The sequence below is a fragment of the Gobius niger genome, assembly GCF_951799975.1.
Source record: "Gobius niger genome assembly, chromosome: 13".
In the NCBI taxonomy this organism is placed as follows: Eukaryota; Metazoa; Chordata; class Actinopteri; order Gobiiformes; family Gobiidae; genus Gobius; species Gobius niger.
Window position 1 is genome coordinate 1,272,748 of NC_136864.1, and position 20,108 is coordinate 1,292,855.

The following is a 20,108-nucleotide window of genomic DNA, read 5'->3' on the forward strand; positions in this document are numbered from 1 at the left end:
ACTAAGCCCCGCCCCTCTCCCTCTCTCCCTCCTTCTCTCCCCTCTTCTTCTTTCTCCTTCTCTCTCTCCTCTTTCCTTCCCTGGCTCCCACACTAAGCCCTGCCCCTCTCTCTCTCTCCTTCTCTCTCTCCTTTCTCCTTCCCTGGCTCCTGCACTAAGCCCCGCCCCTCTCCCCCTCTCCCTCTCTCTCCCCTCTCTCCCCTCTCCCTCTTCTTTTCTCTCTCCATCTCTCTCCTTCTCTCCTTTCTCCTTCCCTGGCTCCCTCACTAAGCCCCGCCCCTCTCTCTCTCTCCATCTCTCCTTTCTCCTTCCCTGGCTCCCTCACTAAGCCCCGCCCCTCTCCCTCTCTCTCTCTCTCTCTCTCTCTCTCTCCCTCTCTCTCTCTCTCTCTCTCTTTGCCTCCCTCACTAAGCCCCGCCCCTCTCTCCCTCTCTCTCTCTCCCTCTCTCTCTCTCTCTCTCTCTTTGCCTCCTGCACTAAGCCCCGCCCCTCTCTCTCTCTCTCTCTCTCTCTCTCTCTCTCTCTCCCCTCTCTCTCTTTGCCTCCTGCAGCAGAATCCACAGCAGGTGCTTTTTCCACAACACTTCTGTGGTTTCTCCGCCGGCTTCCAGGTCCAGACCTGGTTCTTCTGGAGAAGAAGCAAAGAAAACCCGGAACATGGAGGCGGCGGCGGCGGCGGAGCGGAGCTGATCAGGTACAGAGTCTTTAACTTTACACTAAAGCGGGGCTGGAGTTATTTATAGAAGCTCCCGGTGTCACTTTGTCTTGTTCTGACGGGTCCTGACGCCTGGTGTGGTGGAAACTCTAGGTGGGGCTGTTGCTCATCGTGTTAGGAAGTTTTACTGTCGGACACACGGGAGGAAAAAGTGAGTTCACCGCGTGGAATTTCTCACATTTCTGTGTCACTAAATGTGTCTGATCTTCATCAAAATCATCTTCCTCCCTGTCCTGTGAATGTTTACTTGTTCTGGCCGATATAAATATGATCAAATGTAAATGTTTGGGTGGGATTAGTTTAAGCTGTTTAATCATTCGTATGATTTTAATAAAGATCAGACACATTTAGGTGGAAATAAGAGGAATTCCAAACGTTTTCTTCCCAGGGCACTAAACACACATAGATAAAAAATACCGACTAAAACTTTAGTCCGAGGCATGTTTTGGCTCCGCGGGGCCTCGTGGTTCTTTGTTCCTCTCTCGTTCTGTCATCACTGAGTCTGATCTGAGATGAGAAAACCTTTGACCTTTGACCTTTCAGCAGCGATCATACATGTTCATGTCTTTAAGCTGATTGTTGAAGCCGACTCTGCATTTAGCTTTAGTTTCTCAATTTTAATATGGGCTGTATCCGAATGTCCACACTACTCACTATATAGTCACTATATAGTCACTATATAGTGACTATATAGTGACTATATAGTCACTATATAGTCACTATATAGTCACTATATAGTCACTATATAGTCACTATATAGTGGTCACATGTTGTAGGAGTGTCCGAATGTCCAGAGAGAAAAAAGTCGTCCACTCGAAATTTCCCACAATGCATCTGGAAAAGTAGTGAGCATCGATGTCACTTAACGGGTCAATATTTCCCACAATGCACTGGGAGAGTCTGAGAAGAGCCTGACAGAGACAGGTCTGTGAACTAAACACGACTGAAGTAAATCAGCTGTTTCAGTCGAGTGTTTGTGTTTCTCAGGAATAAACGACTTAAATATAAACGGTTACGGTGAAAAGATGCTAACGTTAGCTGCTAACCTTTAGCTGGAGCTGTTAAATGACCGATAGCTTCATGCTAACGTTAGCTGCTAACCTTTAGCTTGAGCTGTTAAATGACCAACAGCTTCCTCTGGAATAATCCAAGTCATTCATGTAAAATCCATGTGAAGTAAAAGCGTATCTGACTCGTATTAATCCATAAATATTCCACTGTCTCTGAGTTTGTTTTTATCACAGAAATACTTTATTCCCGGAGTTTATTGAACTTTTAGCAGATGTAGTCGCTCAATCTGCTGGTGTTCGGACGCCGGGCTCTGACCGACTTTCGACGTCTCTGAGCTCACGCTGGAGTGACTTTTTTTTTCTTCCTTTTTTTGTGATGACAGTAACGCCTGTAAAAGTGCCAAAACAGTCGTTCTGTTTCATAAAATACGTTTCTAACAATAAATAAATTCAGATTAAAAAAAACATATCTGCAGCCGCAGCGCGCGTGACGTAAGCACGGAGAAAGTAGTGGCTTGTGTCGAATCGCCAACAGAATCAGTGACTACATGGTCACTATATAGTCACTATAAAGTGTGGGCCTGTGTAGTGAATGAGGGGTTAGGGACGAGGGTGGACATTGGGATACAGCCATGGTCTTTTTTTCCTGTTATCAGTAAGTTTTTTGGATCGGAGCCGATACAAAGCCGCCGTCGGTCTGTGGTTCATCCTCGTGTGTTTCTTCATGTCTCAGACTCGTGATTCCACTTCACTGTTGAAGATGATCTGACCAGAGCTCATGAGGCGGCGTTAGACCCGGTCCAGACCCGGTCCAGACCCGGTCCAGACCCGGTCCAGACCCGGTCCAGACCCGGTCCAGACACGGTCCAGACCCGGTCCAGACCCGGTCCAGACCCGGTCCAGACCCGGTCCAGCTCATGTGCTCAGGTTTCCATGGAGATCAGAGTCAGAACCGGTTTTACTGCCACAGTTCATGAACAGGAACGAGAAACACAAAACTTAGATAAATAAGAAAAACTATGAACTATAAAGTGGACACAGAACAGCAGCGTGAATAACTAAAGCTTTACCACAGAAACCTCTGACATGTCATACACAACAACAACCCCTTAACTCCCACCTGAACCCATGTTCTCCAGTTTGGCTTTACCCAAATCAAAAAGCTTCTTGGGGAAAGAAGCACCAAAACAGCCACAAAAAATGAGAAGAAAACAAGGATGTAAACGCAACAAAAATGTGACAAAATTCAACAAAAAAGTGACAAAAACTCAACAAAAATGTGACAAAAAGTTAACAAAAAATCAACAAAAAAATCAACAAAAAAATTCAACAAAAAATTTAACAAAAATTCAACAAAAATGTGACAAAAATTCAACAAAAATGTGACCAAAATAAAACATACAAAAGGTGACACAACACAGCAACAACGCAAGGAAAAAGATCCGTTTTGTGGGTCTTAGCTTTCAAATGAGGTGCTACACAGACCTACAAGGTGGTAGGAGGTGAATTGACAGTCAGACGATGAATGAATAAAATAAAACATGTTTGAAACTGTTTTGACTGCAGGAAACGTAACAGCCTTAGCTCTGATATCGATCCTCATCATGGGTTTGCTTTCCTGAACCACAGAGTCCAGACGAGGACTCCAGAACCTTCATAGAGGATCTGCTCCTCAGAGCTCTGTGATGTAATTCACATGTTTCACATTCACAGCTCGTGGTCTTCAGACTGATGCATGCTGGGATGCGTAGTGAAGCAGCGGCGTGTTGTGTTGTTGACAGAGGGGGGGGAGGCAGAGGTGAGGGGGGGTGAGGAGGGGGGGCGGGTCTCATGTTGCCGCGGAGGGTTATTTTTAGATTCCCAGACTCGATCCGCAGCTCATCCACGCTCTGCGGCAGGAATCAAACCCGTGACGCCGCTGTCGCCATGACAACAGGGGCGCCGGCCCAAAGGCAGCGCGTACGAGCGGACGCCGCAGGTGAGGAGGGAGGAAGAGACGGACATGAAGATGAAACAGAAAGTGTTTTCAGCCGTGACCAGAGCCAGGTTTATGTGGCTTCATTTCCTGCTACACGTGGATACCAAACATGTCAGTAAGTCTGGGAAAGACCAGGGAGAGACACAGACATGAGGGATTTTTCAAACTGTTTCAAATCTAAAAACATTAAAATCTTTAAGTTAATCATCTCTAATCTAATTTTCTAAAGATTTTCAAAAATATTTCCAAAGTGTTCAGAAATTATGAACATTTTCCAGAATGTTCAGGTAATGTAAGAAACAGTTTCAAAATTTTCCAAAATTAAAAAAAGAAAATTAAATTTACATTTTCCAAAATGTTTCCCACAAAGGAAATGACCACATTTGGATCACAGCCTTTCCTGCTGTTTTTAATGAAAAAAATAAGATTTTATACATGTTTGTGGCTGTATCCGAATGTCCACACTATTCACTATATAGTGACTATATAGTGACTATATACTGACTATATACTGACTATATACTGAGTATATAGTGAGTATATAGTGAGTATATAGTGACTATATAGTGGTCACATGTTGTAGGGGTGTCCGAATGTCCAGAGAGAAAAAGTCGTCCACTCGAAATTTCCCACAATGCATCTGGAAAAGTAGTGAGCATCGATGGTCACTAAACGGGTCAATATAGACCACAATGCACTGGGAGAGTGGGAGAAGAGCCTGACAGAGACGGGTCTTTGAACTAAACACGACTGAAGTAAATCAGCTGTTTCAGTCGTGTGTTTGTGTTTCTCAGGAATAAACGACCTAAATATAAACGGTTACGATGAAAAGATGCTAACGTTAGCTGCTAACCTTTAGCTGGAGCTGTTAAATGACCGATAGCTTCATGCTAACGTTAGCTGCTAACCTTTAGCTGGAGCTGTTAAATGACCGACAGCTTCCTCTCGAATAATCCAAGCCATTCATGTAAAATCCATGTGAAGTAAAAGCGTTTCTGACTCGTATTAATCCATAAATATTCCACTGTCTCTGAGTTTGGTTTTTATCACAGAAATACTTTATTCTCGGAGTTTATTGAACTTTTATCAGATGTAGTGACTCAATCTGCTGGTGTTCGGACACCGGGCTCTGACCGACTCTCGGCGTCTCTGAGCTCACGCTGGGGTGATTTTTTCTTCTTCCTTTTTTTTGTGATGGTGGTTTTAATTTTAATTCAAATGACAAATTAAACGGCTGTAAAAGTGACAAAACAGACGCTCTGTTTCATAAAATAAACGTTTGTAACAATAAATAAATTCCGATAAAAAAAAAACACATATCTGCAGCCACAGCGCGTGACTTGTGTCGAATCGCCAACAGAATCAGTGACTATATAGTGACTATATAGTGATTATATAGTGATTATATAGTGATTATATAGTGATTATATAGTGACTATATAGCGCGGGTCTGTGTAGTGAATGAGGGTCAGGGACGAGGGTGGACATTCGGATACAGCCAGTGTGAATGAGTCGTGGGAAAGACCATGCTGGAGTGACTTCCTGGATAAATCTTCACCCTGACGTTCCTCGGTGTCGCCTCGTTGCCGTGGAAACCTCTCAGTCTTTGTAGTTTTTAATGAGAGCCTTATCTGCGAGTGACGAGTGGGGCCGAACAAAGCCTTATCTCCGCTCCCCTCGGACACCAAACCCTCGACCGTCACCGTCAGGGCGGACAGGAGAGCGAGGAGACAGCGGGCTTTTCTAACAACCCAGACCACCATGAAGCCGGGACCAGCTGAACCACCTGTGCAGGACCAGCTGAACCACCAGGACCAGCTGAACCACCAGGACCAGCTGAACCACCTGTGCAGGACCATCTGAACCACCAGGACCAGCTGAACCACCAGGAGCAGCTGAACCACCAGGAGCAGCTGAACCACCAGGACCAGCTGAACCACCAGGACCAGCTGAACCACCAGGACCAGCTGAACCACCTGTGGGTTCTACCAGTGTCGAAGAAAACAAGCACATCCAGAGACAGTTTCATGTTTGATTTTACATGGGTTTAGCCTGAGGGGGCGCTATCGAGCATCAGGTCTGAGCTAATGATGACTTTTCCCCTTAACCCCTTAACTCCCACCTGAACCGAGTACATTTTCTCCAGTTTGGCTTTACCCCAATCCAAAAGCTTCAGGAAAAAAGCTGTGAAAATAGCAACAAAACTGAGACGAAAATAATGATGGAAATGTGACAAATGACCAAAAAAATGAGAAAATGTGACAAAAAAGTTACAAAAATGAGTTGAATACCCCCAAAAACTGATGGAAAAACATCTGGTGATGTGAGGAAAGAGATCCTCTCGGTTCAGGCGGGAGTTAAGAGGTTAATGATTCATGTTTAGGTGGTTTTATTGTCACTATAATTAGTAATATTTGTTCTTATTGTTATTAGTGACTCTTCTTTGTGTGTTTATGTTTTGTTCCTGTGGATGGAAATGAGCTGAAGCTTTTATTGGTTCAGATGAATGTGTTTTGTGAATGATCCCAGTCAAATAAACTGTTAAAGGATCTGATATTTTAGCCGCCTCAAAGTAAAGTACAGGCATTTATTTGATGCATTGTTCTTCACCATATGGAGTCATATTTTTTGTGAGAAGTATTTTCTGGAGGTATTTTTCCACCTCGGAAGACACAACGTTTGGATTCAGTTGACTCCGCCCCCTCTCTCCGAGCGGATCCGCCCATGCAACATTAGCAGTAGTAGAAATATCAAAGCATCAAACCTTTGGCCTCCAACAGAAATTTGAAGAGGCATTTATTCATAAATCAGAGACCAAATACGTGAAAAAGACTCTAAAATGTGGAAAATACTGTCAATATTTTTACATTTCCCAGGAAAAAAGCGGCAAAAGCAATGGGCGCTGGCGGCTCTGCTTTATGACCACGACACTGGGGGCCACCATTGCTCCGCCATTGCTGTAGTGCCTCCATGTCGCCACTAGGCCCCCATTGAAAAGCATTGGAGTTTAGACACATTAAAAACAACTTTAACGCCTGGTTTCAGTTTTTTCAACACTAGACGAGGCTCGATCTTCCTCCTGAGATAACTCTGGGTTAGTCACAGTTATAGAAACCAGGCTGGTTTTCGTAGAAGAATTTTAATCTGGTACATAATGAGGTTTGGACTGTTAGCATTGGAGCTGCGCGAGCTACACGTCACACAAGGGCGGAGTCTACAGTGAAGATCCCGCCCTTATGCCCTTTTTAGGAACATGCTTCGTCAGAGCTGGGGAGGGGGAGTCTGTGAATCCTCCATGAATTCCCCCTCGACCGTGGTCATTATGGTAAACGGGGAGGAGTGAGCAGAAGACGTCCATTATTTTTACAGTCTATGGAGAAAAAAACACAAAACAGAGACATGAGCAAATAATGATCAGAACGTCAGGCCTGGTCACTCATCACGTGTGTCCCGTGTCTTCATCACGTGTGTCCCGTGTCGTTGCAGATGTCAGGTGACCTCCCGGCGGTGACGGCGCCCGGCGTGTCCTCTCCCGTGAACAGCTCGGAGTGGGCGGGGCCTGAGTGGGCGGTGCCTCGCTTCACGGTGGCGGCTCCCGTGAACAGCTCGGAGTGGGCGGGGCCTGAGTGGGCGGTGCCTCGCTTCACGGTGGCGGCTCAGTGTCGCGTGGTGGCGACCCTGCTCCTGTGCGTGGCGGCGGCGCTCAGTAACTCGTGCGTGCTGGTGAGCGTGTGGCGAGCGCGGGGCCTGGCGTCGCACCTGCGGCCGCTGCTGCTCAGCCTGGCGGCCGCTCACCTCATGGGGGCGCTGCTGGTCATGCCCATGGACGCGGCGTGGAACGTGACGGTGCAGTGGAGGGGCGGCGCCGTGCTGTGCAAGGCGCTGTGTTTCCTGAAGCTGCTGTGCATGCACGCCTCAGCGCACGTGGTCATCGTCATCAGCCTGGACCGGCAGCACGCCATCCTGCGGCCGCTGCACGCGCTCAACGCCCACCAGCGCAACCGCCGCATGCTCGCCACGGCCTGGGCGCTCAGCGTGGTGCTCGCCACGCCGCAGGTAAGACACGCCCCCCGGAGAGACGGACTGAAAATAACATCTGTAAACATCTGCATCATTTTAACCTCTTAACCCCCGCCTGAACCGAGAGGAGCTTTTCCTCACGTCGTCACATTTTTTTCCCATCATATTTTTGTTGGGTATTCAACTCATATATGTAACTTTTTAGTCATTTTTTGGTCACATTTTTTCGTCAATTTTGTATCCATTTTATTTATTTATTTATTTATTTTTTTCATTTTTTGTCACATTTTTCAAAGTTTTTATTTTTTTTATTTTTTTTCATCAATTTTATATACATTTTGTGTGATTTTTTTTGGTCAAATATTTATCTTTTTTTTTTCATTTTTTTTTTCATTTTTTTTATCACATTCTTTTCATATTTTTGGTCATTTTTTTGTCACATTTTTTCATTTTTTTCGTCAATTTTTTATCCATTTTTTTTTCTGTAAATTTTTTATCAAATTTTTGTCCGATTTTTTGTAATTTTTTGTCAATTTTTTCTTTTTTTTTTCTTTTTTTCATCAATTTTATATCAAATTTTTGTCATTTTTTGTTACTTTTTGGTCATTTTGTTTGTCCCATTTTTGCCACTTTTTCATCAATTTTTCGTCACTTTTTTGTCACTTTTTTTGTCACATTTCCATCATTGTTTTCGTCTCAATTTTGTTGCTATTTTCACACCTTTTTTCCAGAAGCTTTTGGATTGGGGTAAAGCCAAACTGGAGAAAATGTGCTCGGTTCAGGTGGGAGTTAAGGGGTTAAAGTAGGGGGGGGGGGCGTTTGCTCTGGGGGCCACATTATGGTCCTGGCTGAGCTGGGGGGGGGCTGGGGCCGGGTCGGCTGTAACATAGATAATAAATGCAGCCGCCTCAGTGACCAGAGTAATAACGGCTCACACTTGTATTTACAAGCCTGTGGCACAAGTTTCTCAAAATGTGGTCATTATTCATTTTAAGTCGCCCCCTAGTGGCTGGAATGAGTATACTGGTTACCGTAAATGCTCTAATACAGGCCGGGGCCTTTATTTACTCCAGGGCATCTGGGACCAGGCCTTTATTGGAACCAGGCCACAATTAGAGACAGGCCTTTATTTCTATTTGAGCAAAACGGACGACCAGGAAAATGAAGAAAAACAAGATTTGTGTCCATTTGCACCTAAAATATTAGGTTCATTTATTAATGAACATTTCAAACCCTCTCCCAGCGGCTGGAACATTGACGCCTTTTATTTTGTCGGGACAACAGGAAGTGTTTCGTTGCTGTTAGCGGAGCTTTGACATCAGTGTCACTGCAGGTTTCTGTTTCGTTTTTACTGGACCGGATTATTTGTTGTTATCTTGTGTAAAAGGCGAGTTTAGACGGAGCGTTTGTGTTTGTGATCGATCATGAGACTGACCCGAGAGAAGACAAGTTATTTTGAGGCGTGGGACTGACCCACGAGATGTGAGATGTGAGAGTCTTCCTGCAGCTTCCCATGTCAGGCATATGTAAGTCAAAGCATAAATAAAAGATGGAGAAGGAATGAAGGCATCAGCATAAGACAAGACTGAAGGACGAAGAGGAGGAGGAGAGGGGGGGAGGAGAGGGAGAGAGGGGGGAGGAGGGGGAGCAGAAGGATGAGAGGGGGAAGGGAAAGGAGCTGGAGGAAGAGAAAGGTAAAGAAGGAGAGCTGATGTGAAGGGTAGAGGTGTGACTCCATTAAGGTCTGTGTTTCCATGGCGACTCGTCTCAGGGCCGTCCTGGAGAGAAAGGCTCAGATCTTAATAGTGTTGTTGTGTCCTCGGGCGGGACACTTTCCCCGCCTTTACGTCTTCGTTTTGATCAGTTTACTACAGGAACATGGCCGTCAGTGGCTGTAATTCAGTGTGTGTGAACCGGGACGTCCCACCGGTTATTTACATACTTTAATGTCCCACGTGCTTAATCGACCACTTTTATTAAATGTAAGTCATTAACCCCTTAACTCCCGCCTGAACCGAGCACATTTTCTCTTAAGTTTGGCTTTACCCCAATCCAAAAGCTTCTGGGGAAAAGGTGAGAAAATAGCAACAAAACTGAGACAAAAACAATGATGGAAATGTGACAAAAAAGTGAGAAAACCTTGACAAAAAAGTGACGAAAAAATGACAAAAAATGGACAAAAAATGTGACAAAAAATGACGAAAAAATGACAAAAAAGTGACAAAAAAGTGACAAAAAAGTGATGAAAAAATGACAAAAAATGATTAAAAAAATATAAAAAATGACAAAAAATTGACAAAAAACGACAAAAAATTGACAAAAATTGACAAAAATGTGACAAAAAAAATACAAAAAATTGATTAAAAAAATGACAAAAAAGCTACAAAATGAGTTGAATAACCCCCCTCCCCCAAAAAAGATGGAAAAAAATCTGATGATGTGAGGAAAAAGATCCATTCAGATGAGTTTTGTAGATCTTAGATCTCATCTTTCAAATGAGGCGTTACACTGGCCTACAGGGTTTGGGTAAAGCTGAACTGGAGAAAATGCTCTCGGTTCAAGCGGGAGTTAAGAGGTTAAAGTCCAAATAAACCCCCCCACACAGAGGGGGCGTGTCCTGGAGGTCCCTGTTCTGTCACTTGTGTTCATTCAGTTACATCTGTGGAGAAAAAAAATCCACTGCGTTCATGAAGTTGTTTCAGAGCCGTGTGGGTGAAACTCTGCAGTGGAGCTGTCGTCCTGACTGGGGAGTTCATACAGAGCATTAGTGCAGCTCAGAGCAGGGGGGAATTCCTCTGTGATTAAACCTGCTGCTCTGACACGACTCACACACGACTCACACACGACTCACACACGCCCTCTGCTGGCACTGACACGACTCACACACTCACCACTACTTTAACGATTCCTGCTTTTCGGTACCGGTGCCTTAACGGTACTTTTTTCGATACCTGTGTTATTTTGATTGAGTTAAAAGAACGTGCATAGGAAAAGTATCACGGCACGTCAGAAAACAGGAGCAGCAGCGTCACCTGGAACTTCATTATTCCCACTAAAGCCGTGATAAAAAGAGAGTTGGGACGTTATTCCCTCCTGAGCTGCAGGAACAGACCAGATCCACATCAGGACCGTTTACTGAAGATAAACTTTTCTAAACTCACTGAGCTGTTCCACAGTGAAAGCTCCTCACACGTCACAGATCTGTTACATAGTGAGAGCGCTCACTCTGTCACTGACAATGCACCATAACTGTTCCAAACATGGCTAATGCAGAGTGAGCCTCACCTTTTCCAGAGACAATCTTTGATCCCAAACGCTCCGGTGCAGCTGGAGTTTAAACAACAGCAGTAACTTCAGGCTCTGCGGCTAAAGCTAAAGGTAAAGGTAAAGCTAAAGCTAAAGGTAAAGCTGAAGGTAAAGCTAAAGGTAAAGCTAATGGTAAAGCTAAAGCTAAAGGTAAAGCTAAAGGTAAAGCTAAAGCTAAAGCTAAAGGTAAAGCTAAAGGTAAAGCTAAAGCTAAAGGTAAAGCTAAAGCTAAAGCTAAAGCTAAAGGTAAAGCTAAAGCTAAAGCTAAAGGTAAAGGTAAAGGTAAAGCTAAAGCTAAAGGTAAAGGTAAAGCTAAAGGTAAAGGTAAATCTTAAGGTAAAGCTAAAGGTAAAGCTAAAGCTAAAGTTAAAGGTAAATCTTAAGGTAAAGCTAAAGGTAAAGCTAAAGCTAAAGCTAAAGGTAAAGCCCATGTGTTTTTCGTTGTCACTGCTTTTCTATTTGTCCAAGAGCTCTAGTTTCTTATTCAGTCCAGGTTTAGAACCAGTTTACTGTAAGTCCTGGTTCAGTCCAGGTTTAGTCCTGGTTTAGTCCTGGTTTAGTCCTGGTTTAGTCCTGGCTCAGACCACGGCTCTGCCATCTCTGATAATGACTGAAGTGTGAGTAAGTCACAGCTTTGCTTCTGCATTTGTGCTGAAGCTGCTCATTTACTGACGTTTGGAGACAAAAAGTACCGAAAATTAGCATCGAAAAAAAAAGTGTTTCGATACCGCCCCCTACAGGAGCTTTTCGGTCGGTACCAAGTAGGTACCGTTTAACTGTGCCCAGCCCTACACACGACTCACACACGCCCTCTGCTGGCTCTGACAGGACTCACACACGACTCACACACGACTCACACACGACTCACACACGACTCACACACGCCCTCTGCTGGCTCTGACAGGACTCAGAAACTAATAGAGAAATGGGGGAGGAGAGGAAATAATGTAGGGAAGAATTGGGAGAAAAATTAAGAAAGAATGAGAAAAATGTGGAAAAAATATTGCCAAAAAACTGGCGAAATTCTGGGGTGAAATGTAAGAAAATTGAGGAGAAAGTTGGGGAAAATGTGAAACAAAATTGAGAGAAAATTAGGGGGAAATTCACGGGGAGAAAATCTGAAAAATTGGGGTTGAAATTGAAGAAAAATGTTGAAAATATTTGAGGACATTTATCTTTGGCGGGGGGGGGCGGTTAGGGTTTGTGTTTAGTTGCGTCTCTGGTTCTGACTTGTGTTTGTGTTTTCCTGCCGCCGCCCCCCGCCCCTGCCCCCCCCTCTCCAGCTCTTCATCTTCCGGCTGAGCAAGGCGGAGGACGTGGACTTCACGCAGTGCGCGACTCACGGCAGTTTCTCGCGGCGCTGGCAGGAGACGCTCTACAACATGTTCCACTTCATCACGCTGTACGTCTGCCCCCTGGTGGTGATGGTGTGGTGCTACAGCTGCATCCTGCTGCAGATCCAGCGCCAGGCCACGGTGCAGAAAGGTACAGAGGACACTTCCGGAGCAGCGGGGGCGGGACCGGGACTGAAACACGGCCCTGGACGGTGACACTTACCGGCTTTACCCAAAACTAAAAGCTTCTCGACTGGAGAGCAACTGAGAGCCAGTGACGTTATGTTTTCATCACGGTTTTGTCACTTTTTTGTTGTGTTTTTGTCATGTTTTTATGACTTTCTTGTTGTTGTGTTTTTTGTCGCTCTTCCGGCACATTTTTGTTCCGTTTTCATCCAAGTTTTTGTTGCTATTTTGGTGCTTTTCTTTTAAGCTTTTAGATTTGGGTAAAGTTCAGTTAAACCTCTTAACTCCCGCCTGAACCGAGAGGAGCTTTTTCCTCACGTCATCAGATTTTTTTTCCATCATTTTTTTGTTGGGCATTCAACTCATTTTTGCCATTTTTTCGTCACTTTTTTTGTCCGTTTTTTGTCATATTTTTTGTCATTTTTTTGTCATTTTTTTGTCATTTTTTAGTCTTTTTTTTCATTTTTTTTCATTTTTTTGTCATTTTTTTTAATTATTTTTTTGTCCAAATTTTATCTTTTTTTGGTCATTTTTTTGTCATTTTTTCGTCCATTTTGTAGCATTTTTGTCCTTTTTTTGTGTCATATTTTTTGTCATTTTTTTGTCATTTTTTTGTCATTTTTTAGTCTTTTTTTTCATTTTTTTTCATTTTTTTGTCATTTTTTTTAATTATTTTTTTGTCCAAATTTTATCTTTTTTTGGTCATTTTTTTGTCATTTTTTCGTCCATTTTGTAGCATTTTTGTCCTTTTTTTGTGTCATTTTTTGTGTCATTTTTTTTTCTTTTTTTCATTTTTTTGTCATTTTTTGTCATTTTTTAGTCATTTTTTGTGTCATTTTTTTGTCATTTTTTTGTGATTTTTTTTTGTGATTTTTTTTCTTTTTCTTTTTCTTTTTTTGTCATTTTTTTGTCATTTTTTGTCATTTTTTTGTGTCATTTTTTTGTGTCATTTTTTTGTCATTTTTTGTCATTTTTTTTGTGTCATTTTTTGCGTCATTTTTTTTTTTTTTTTGTCTTTTTTTTTGTCATTTTTTTGTCATTTTTTGTCATTTTTTTTAATTATTTTTTTGTCCATATTTTATCTTGTTTTGGTCATTTTTTTGTCATTTTTTCGTCCATTTTGTAGCATTTTTTGTCTTTTTTTTGTTAATTTTTTGTCATTTTTTCGTCCATTTTTGTCAATTGCTTGTGCCATTTTTGTGCCATTTTTTACACTTTTTCATTAATTTTCCGTCACTTTTTCGTCAATGTTTTCTCACTTTTTTGTCACATTTCCATCATTGTTTTCGTCTCAGTTTCGTTGCTATTTCCTCACCTTTTTTCCAGAAGCTTTTGGATTGGGGTAAAGCCAAACTAGAGAAAATGCTCTCGGTTCAGGTGGGAGTTAAGAGGTTAAAGTGATAGTTGGGAAGTCTAAATGTTTTGCACTTTTTATAATATGTGCAAAATCGACTGCCTGGTTTTGTAAAGTTTTCACAGGTTACACTGGAAATCTGCTGCTAATCAGAGTCTAGTCTCCTCCGTTTCATTAGAGCCAAGACTCTGCCTCGTGTCTCAAAGATAAATAAGCAGCAGCCGAACAAGAAGCGCCTTGTGAATAAAAACATTCCAATGAGCCTGAATTCAAACCCGCTTCACTCATGCTGCGTCCACACCTAACACGGCCGGCGCCTCCAAAGCGTCAGGTTTACATTTAAAATACATGGAGGAGGCGCCTCCGGGGGGCGTCACGAGGTCCCGCAGCGCCTCACGCGCCTCCTGTGCGGCGCGTTTTGAGGTGACGTACGTTGTAGCTGAGCCACCGGGGCAGATCCTACGTCGGCCCCACAGATGTAAACAAGTCCCGGAGGTTTAGCTTCTTTGTGAACCGGAGCTACAGCAGCTCTGGGACTTTTACAAAGACACATCAGAGTTTCTTTATCTAAACACCAGGATTAAAAGACAAGAAAACTTATTTCAGAGGCTGAATCTGCGCTGGGAATGTGTTTGGGCCTCGAGGAGCCTGTTGTAGCATTAGCACCGGAGAAAGCTAATGCTAAGCTAAACCTCCGGTCCTGGCGTGAAAATGAGAAATATGGACAAATAAAGTCAATAAAGAACAATGATCACACACTGAGCTGGGCTGATGTTGTAGTTTATCACTCACATCATCTACAATTAGCTCCGGGAGAAAACCACAGCTTGTTAGCTCAGTTAGCTCAGTTAGCTCAGTTAGCTCGCATTGAGCTCCGGTTTTCTCCCATGTCAACAAGCATTAAGCACTAATAACGTCAATGAAGCCGTAACGACATAGAGCAGCTTTATGACGATCACACACTGAGCCGCCTTCACGCATCTGTGGTTTATTACAGACTTTTAATCAACAATGAGCTGTCGCAGGTGTATTTCAGGCAAGAGCGACTTCCAAGATGCTACGAACAGACTCTGAGCTGACGCCAGAGCGTCTGACGCTCGGTGACATTTGTGACGAGCGTCTGACTTAAGTAGCACAAGCTCCAACAACGGGCTTGAGGCGCGTTTTTGACGCCCAAAGCGCGTTTGGTGTGGACGCAGCATCAGTCTAACCCCTCCCTGGTCTGAGTCTAACCCTCCCTGGTCTGAGTCTAACCCTCCCTGGTCTGAGTCTAACCCCCCCCTGGTCTGAGTCTAACCCCTCCCTGGTCTGAGTCTAACCCCTCCCTGGTCTGAGTCTAACCCCCCCTGGTCTGAGTCTAACCCCTCCCTGGTCTGAGTCTAACCCCTCCCTGGTCTGAGTCTAACCCCCCCTGGTCTGAGTCTAACCCCTCCCTGGTCTGAGTCTAACCCCCTCCCTGGTCTGAGTCTAACCCCCCCTCCCTGGTCTGAGTCTAACCCCCCCTGGTCTGAGTCTAACCTCCCTCCCTGGTCTGAGTCTAACCCCTCCCTGGTCTGAGTCTAACCCTCCCTGGTCTGAGTCTAACCCCTCCCTGGTCTGAGTCTAACCCCCCCCCCTGGTCTGAGTCTAACCCCTCCCTGGTCTGAGTCTAACCCCCCCCCCTGGTCTGAGTCTAACCCTCCCTGGTCTGAGTCTAACCCCCTGGTCTGAGTCTAACCCTCCCTGGTCTGAGTCTAACCCTCCCTGGTCTGAGTCTAACCCTCCCTGGTCTGAGTCTAACCCCTCCCTGGTCTGAGTCTAACCCTCCCTGGTCTGAGTCTAACCCCTCCCTGGTCTGAGTCTAACCCCCCCCCCTGGTCTGAGTCTAACCCCTCCCTGGTCTGAGTCTAACCCCCCCCCCTGGTCTGAGTCTAACCCTCCCTGGTCTGAGTCTAACCCCCTGGTCTGAGTCTAACCCTCCCTGGTCTGAGTCTAACCCTCCCTGGTCTGAGTCTAACCCCCCTCCCTGGTCTGAGTCTAACCCCCCCTGGTCTGAGTCTAACCCTCCCCCTGGTCTGGTCTAACCCTCCCTGGTCTGAGTCTAACCCTCCCTGGTCTGAGTCTAACCCTCCCTGGTCTGAGTCTAACCCCCTGGTCTGAGTCTAACCCCCCCTGGTCTGAGTCTAACCCCCCCTGGTCTGAGTCTAACCCTCCCTGGTCTGAGTCTAACCCCCCCTGGTCTGAGTCTAACCCTCCCTGGTCTGAGTCTAACCCTCCCTGGTCTGAGTCTAACCCTCCCTGGTCTGAGTCTAACCCCCCTCCCTGGTCTGAGTCTAACCCCCCCTGGTCTGAGTCTAACCCTCCCCCTGGTCTGGTCTAACCCTCCCTGGTCTGAGTCTAACCCTCCCTGGTCTGAGTCTAACCCCCCTCCCTGGTCTGAGTCTAACCCCCCCTGGTCTGAGTCTAACCCTCCCCCTGGTCTGGTCTAACCCTCCCTGGTCTGAGTCTAACCCTCCCTGGTCTGAGTCTAACCCTCCCTGGTCTGAGTCTAACCCCTCCCTGGTCTGAGTCTAACCCCTCCCTGGTCTGAGTCTAACCCTCCCTGGTCTGAGTCTAACCTCCCTCCCTGGTCTGAGTCTAACCCCTCCCTGGTCTGAGTCTAACCCTCCCTGGTCTGAGTCTAACCCCTCCCTGGTCTGAGTCTAACCCCCCCTGGTCTGAGTCTAACCTCCCTCCCTGGTCTGAGTCTAACCCCTCCCTGGTCTGAGTCTAACCCTCCCTCCCTGGTCTGAGTCTAACCCCCTCCCTGGTCTGAGTCTAACCCTCCCTGGTCTGAGTCTAACCCTCCCTGGTCTGAGTCTAACCCTCCCTGGTCTGAGTCTAACCCTCCCTGGTCTGAGTCTAACCCCCCCTGGTCTGAGTCTAACCCTCCCCCTGGTCTGGTCTAACCCTCCCTGGTCTGAGTCTAACCCTCCCTGGTCTGAGTCTAACCCCTCCCTGGTCTGAGTCTAACCCCCCCCCCTGGTCTGAGTCTAACCCCTCCCTGGTCTGAGTCTAACCCCCCCCCCTGGTCTGAGTCTAACCCTCCCTGGTCTGAGTCTAACCCTCCCTGGTCTGAGTCTAACCCCCCTCCCTGGTCTGAGTCTAACCCCCCTCCCTGGTCTGAGTCTAACCCCCCTCCCTGGTCTGAGTCTAACCCTCCCTCCCTGGTCTGAGTCTAACCCTCCCTGGTCTGAGTCTAACCCTCCCCCTGGTCTGGTCTAACCCTCCCTGGTCTGAGTCTAACCCTCCCTGGTCTGAGTCTAACCCCTCCCTGGTCTGAGTCTAACCCCCCCCCCTGGTCTGAGTCTAACCCCTCCCTGGTCTGAGTCTAACCCCCCCCCCTGGTCTGAGTCTAACCCTCCCTGGTCTGAGTCTAACCCTCCCTGGTCTGAGTCTAACCCCCCTCCCTGGTCTGAGTCTAACCCCCCTCCCTGGTCTGAGTCTAACCCCCCTCCCTGGTCTGAGTCTAACCCTCCCTCCCTGGTCTGAGTCTAACCCTCCCTGGTCTGAGTCTAACCCTCCCCCTGGTCTGGTCTAACCCTCCCTGGTCTGAGTCTAACCCTCCCTGGTCTGAGTCTAACCCTCCCTGGTCTGAGTCTAACCCCCTGGTCTGAGTCTAACCCTCCCTGGTCTGAGTCTAACCCTCCCTCCCTGGTCTGAGTCTAACCCCCTCCCTGGTCTGAGTCTAACCCCCTGGTCTGAGTCTAACCCTCCCTGGTCTGAGTCTAACCCCCCTCCCTGGTCTGAGTCTAACCCCCCCTGGTCTGAGTCTAACCCTCCCCCTGGTCTGGTCTAACCCTCCCTGGTCTGAGTCTAACCCTCCCTGGTCTGAGTCTAACCCTCCCTGGTCTGAGTCTAACCCCCTCCCTGGTCTGAGTCTAACCCCCCCTGGTCTGAGTCTAACCCTCCCCCTGGTCTGAGTCTAACCTCCCCCTGGTCTAACCCCTCCCCCTGGTCTGAGTCTAACCCTCCCTGGTCTGAGTCTAACCCCTCCCCCTGGTCTAACCCCTCCCCCTGGTCTGAGTCTAACCCCTCCCCCTGGTCTAACCCCTCCCCCTGGTCTGGTCTAACCCCTCCCCCTGGTCTGGTCTAACCCCTCCCCCTGGTCTGGTCTAACCCCCCCCCCTGTTTGCAGCGGGCGAGTGGAGCCTGCGGCGCTCGGGCACGGACATCATCCCCAAGGCGAGGATGAAGACGGTGAAGATGAGCGTGGTCATGGTGCTGTCCTTCGTGGTCTGCTGGACCCCGTACTACCTGCTGGGCCTGTGGTACTGGTTCCAGCCCGAGGTCCTGCGCTTCACGCCCGAGTACGTCCACCACGGCCTCTTCGTGTTCGGGAACCTCAACTCCTGCCTGGACCCGCTCATCTACGGCTTCTACTCGCCGTCCTTCAGGGCGGGGCTGAGGCAGTGCTGCGGGGGGCGGGGGCGGGGCCGGGCGGCGGCGGGACCGCGGGGGGGCGGAGGTCAGAGCCCGGGCCGAGGCGGGACGAAGAGCCCGCGGGACGAGCACGAGCTGGAGAGCATGAGCCCGGAGCACGGGGAGCTGGAGTGAAGAAGCTCAGCATATGTGAGACATGGCTGTATCCGGGCGCTCTGCTCCGTCTCCACTGGGGGGCGCTGTGACCCAACAGGACTCTGTGTCACACTGCAAAAAGTAACGACTAAAAACAAGGAAAACAATCTGAAAAAAAGACATTTAGTCTTGTTTTAAGGAAAAAATTCTGCCAATGGGGTCAGGGTTTTTTTCTTGCTTAGAGTTCTTCTTTGCAGAATATTTTTCTTATCACAAAACAAGAAAGAAACACTAAATTTAAGCAAATAAATTGAATTAAAGAATAAACGTCCTCAGAAAATGGAATAATTTAAGGAAAACATTCTTATTTAGTGAAAAAATGTGGATATTTTACTGAAATGTTGCTTGATTTAAGTAAAATGTTCTTAATAAATACTAATATTTAAGGAAAGTATTGCCGCGCCCGGAGACCCGCCTCCATGATGTGAAGCTGAGGCTCTAACCGCTGTGCCACCGAGCCACCCACTTTAAAGAATGGAATATTTATCTCTCTGTGAGAATCAGTTCTTACATTAAGAGTTGTTGATCTTAGTTTTAAGAAAAAAATTTTCAAAAAGTTTTTCTTTCTTGTTACAAGATAAATTAGCATGTTTTTTTTAGCAAATATATCTGAAGAAATGGCTGGATTTTATTTCCTAAAATAAGATTTTTTTTCTCAAGAAAACTTTGCTCAGTGAGACATTATTACTTTTTAGGGAAAAAATTCGAACTTATTTCTTAAAGTGAGACATTTTTTACTTGCTTAGAATCCACTTTTTGCAGTGTCTCCACTGGGGGGCGCTGTGACCCAAAATGACTCTGTTTGCTACACTGCAAAAAGTGGATTCTAAGCAAGTAAAAAATGTCTCACTTTAAGAAATAAGTTCGTATTTTTTCCCTAAAAAGTAATAATGTTTTGCCGCAAAGTTTTCTTGAGAAAAAAAATTTAGGAAATAAATTGCTCAGTCCGAGGCTGGAAAATGTGAAGTCTTTAGGTCCGACTGACGTGGACATAGTGTCGCCACAATGACAGAAAAAGTGTTTTGAGAAAAAGGCCCTTGAAATTGCATCGTCCCATATAAGTCTATGGGGGAACATTGAATCAGTGCAATATTTAAACATGTTATTGTGAAGATTAGTCATATTTTCGGTTTCCAGGTGAAAGCTTATATGTTCAGAGACAGATTTGGCCCAAAACCTGAAAACTGAAAAAAAAATAGTTTTGCCTGCAGTGTCTCCCCTTAATTCAAGCAACATTTAAGTAAAATATCCACAATTTTTCACTAAATAAGAATGTTTTCCTTAAATTATTCCATTTCCTGATGACATTTTGCTTAATTCTAGCTTTTTATTTGCTTAAATGTAGTGTTTCTTCTTGTTTTACGAAGAAAAATATTCTAGAAATAAGAATTCTTAGCAAGAAAAAAATGCTGACCCCATTGGCAGAATTTTTTCCTTAAAACAAAACAAAATGTCTTATTTTAAGACTTTTTGCTTTCCAAATGTACGGAGTCAGAACAGTCGAAGTCGCATCATAAACATCAGCTACAGAATTGAGTTCCTCTTTTAGAAGAATGAAAACCGAAAACGCTACGGCAGAATGTTACCCATAATGCAACGCCCATCGGAG

At 45.7% G+C, this 20,108-nt stretch overlaps 1 protein-coding gene across 1 annotated transcript; it reads left to right on the forward strand.

Annotated features, from left to right (window-relative positions):
* Nucleotides 1-682: 682 nt before the first annotated feature.
* On the forward strand, nt 683-18,478 carry gnrhr3 (gonadotropin releasing hormone receptor 3; the record flags this gene model as incomplete). The annotated part of the gene is made up of 4 exons (XM_079569341.1): nt 683-694; nt 7,190-7,759; nt 12,313-12,514; nt 18,060-18,478. Exons 2-4 carry the CDS (start codon nt 7,190-7,192, stop codon nt 18,476-18,478), a joined length of 1,191 nt encoding a protein of 396 aa, XP_079425467.1. The 5' UTR covers nt 683-694.
* Nucleotides 18,479-20,108: the final 1,630 nt, after the last annotated feature.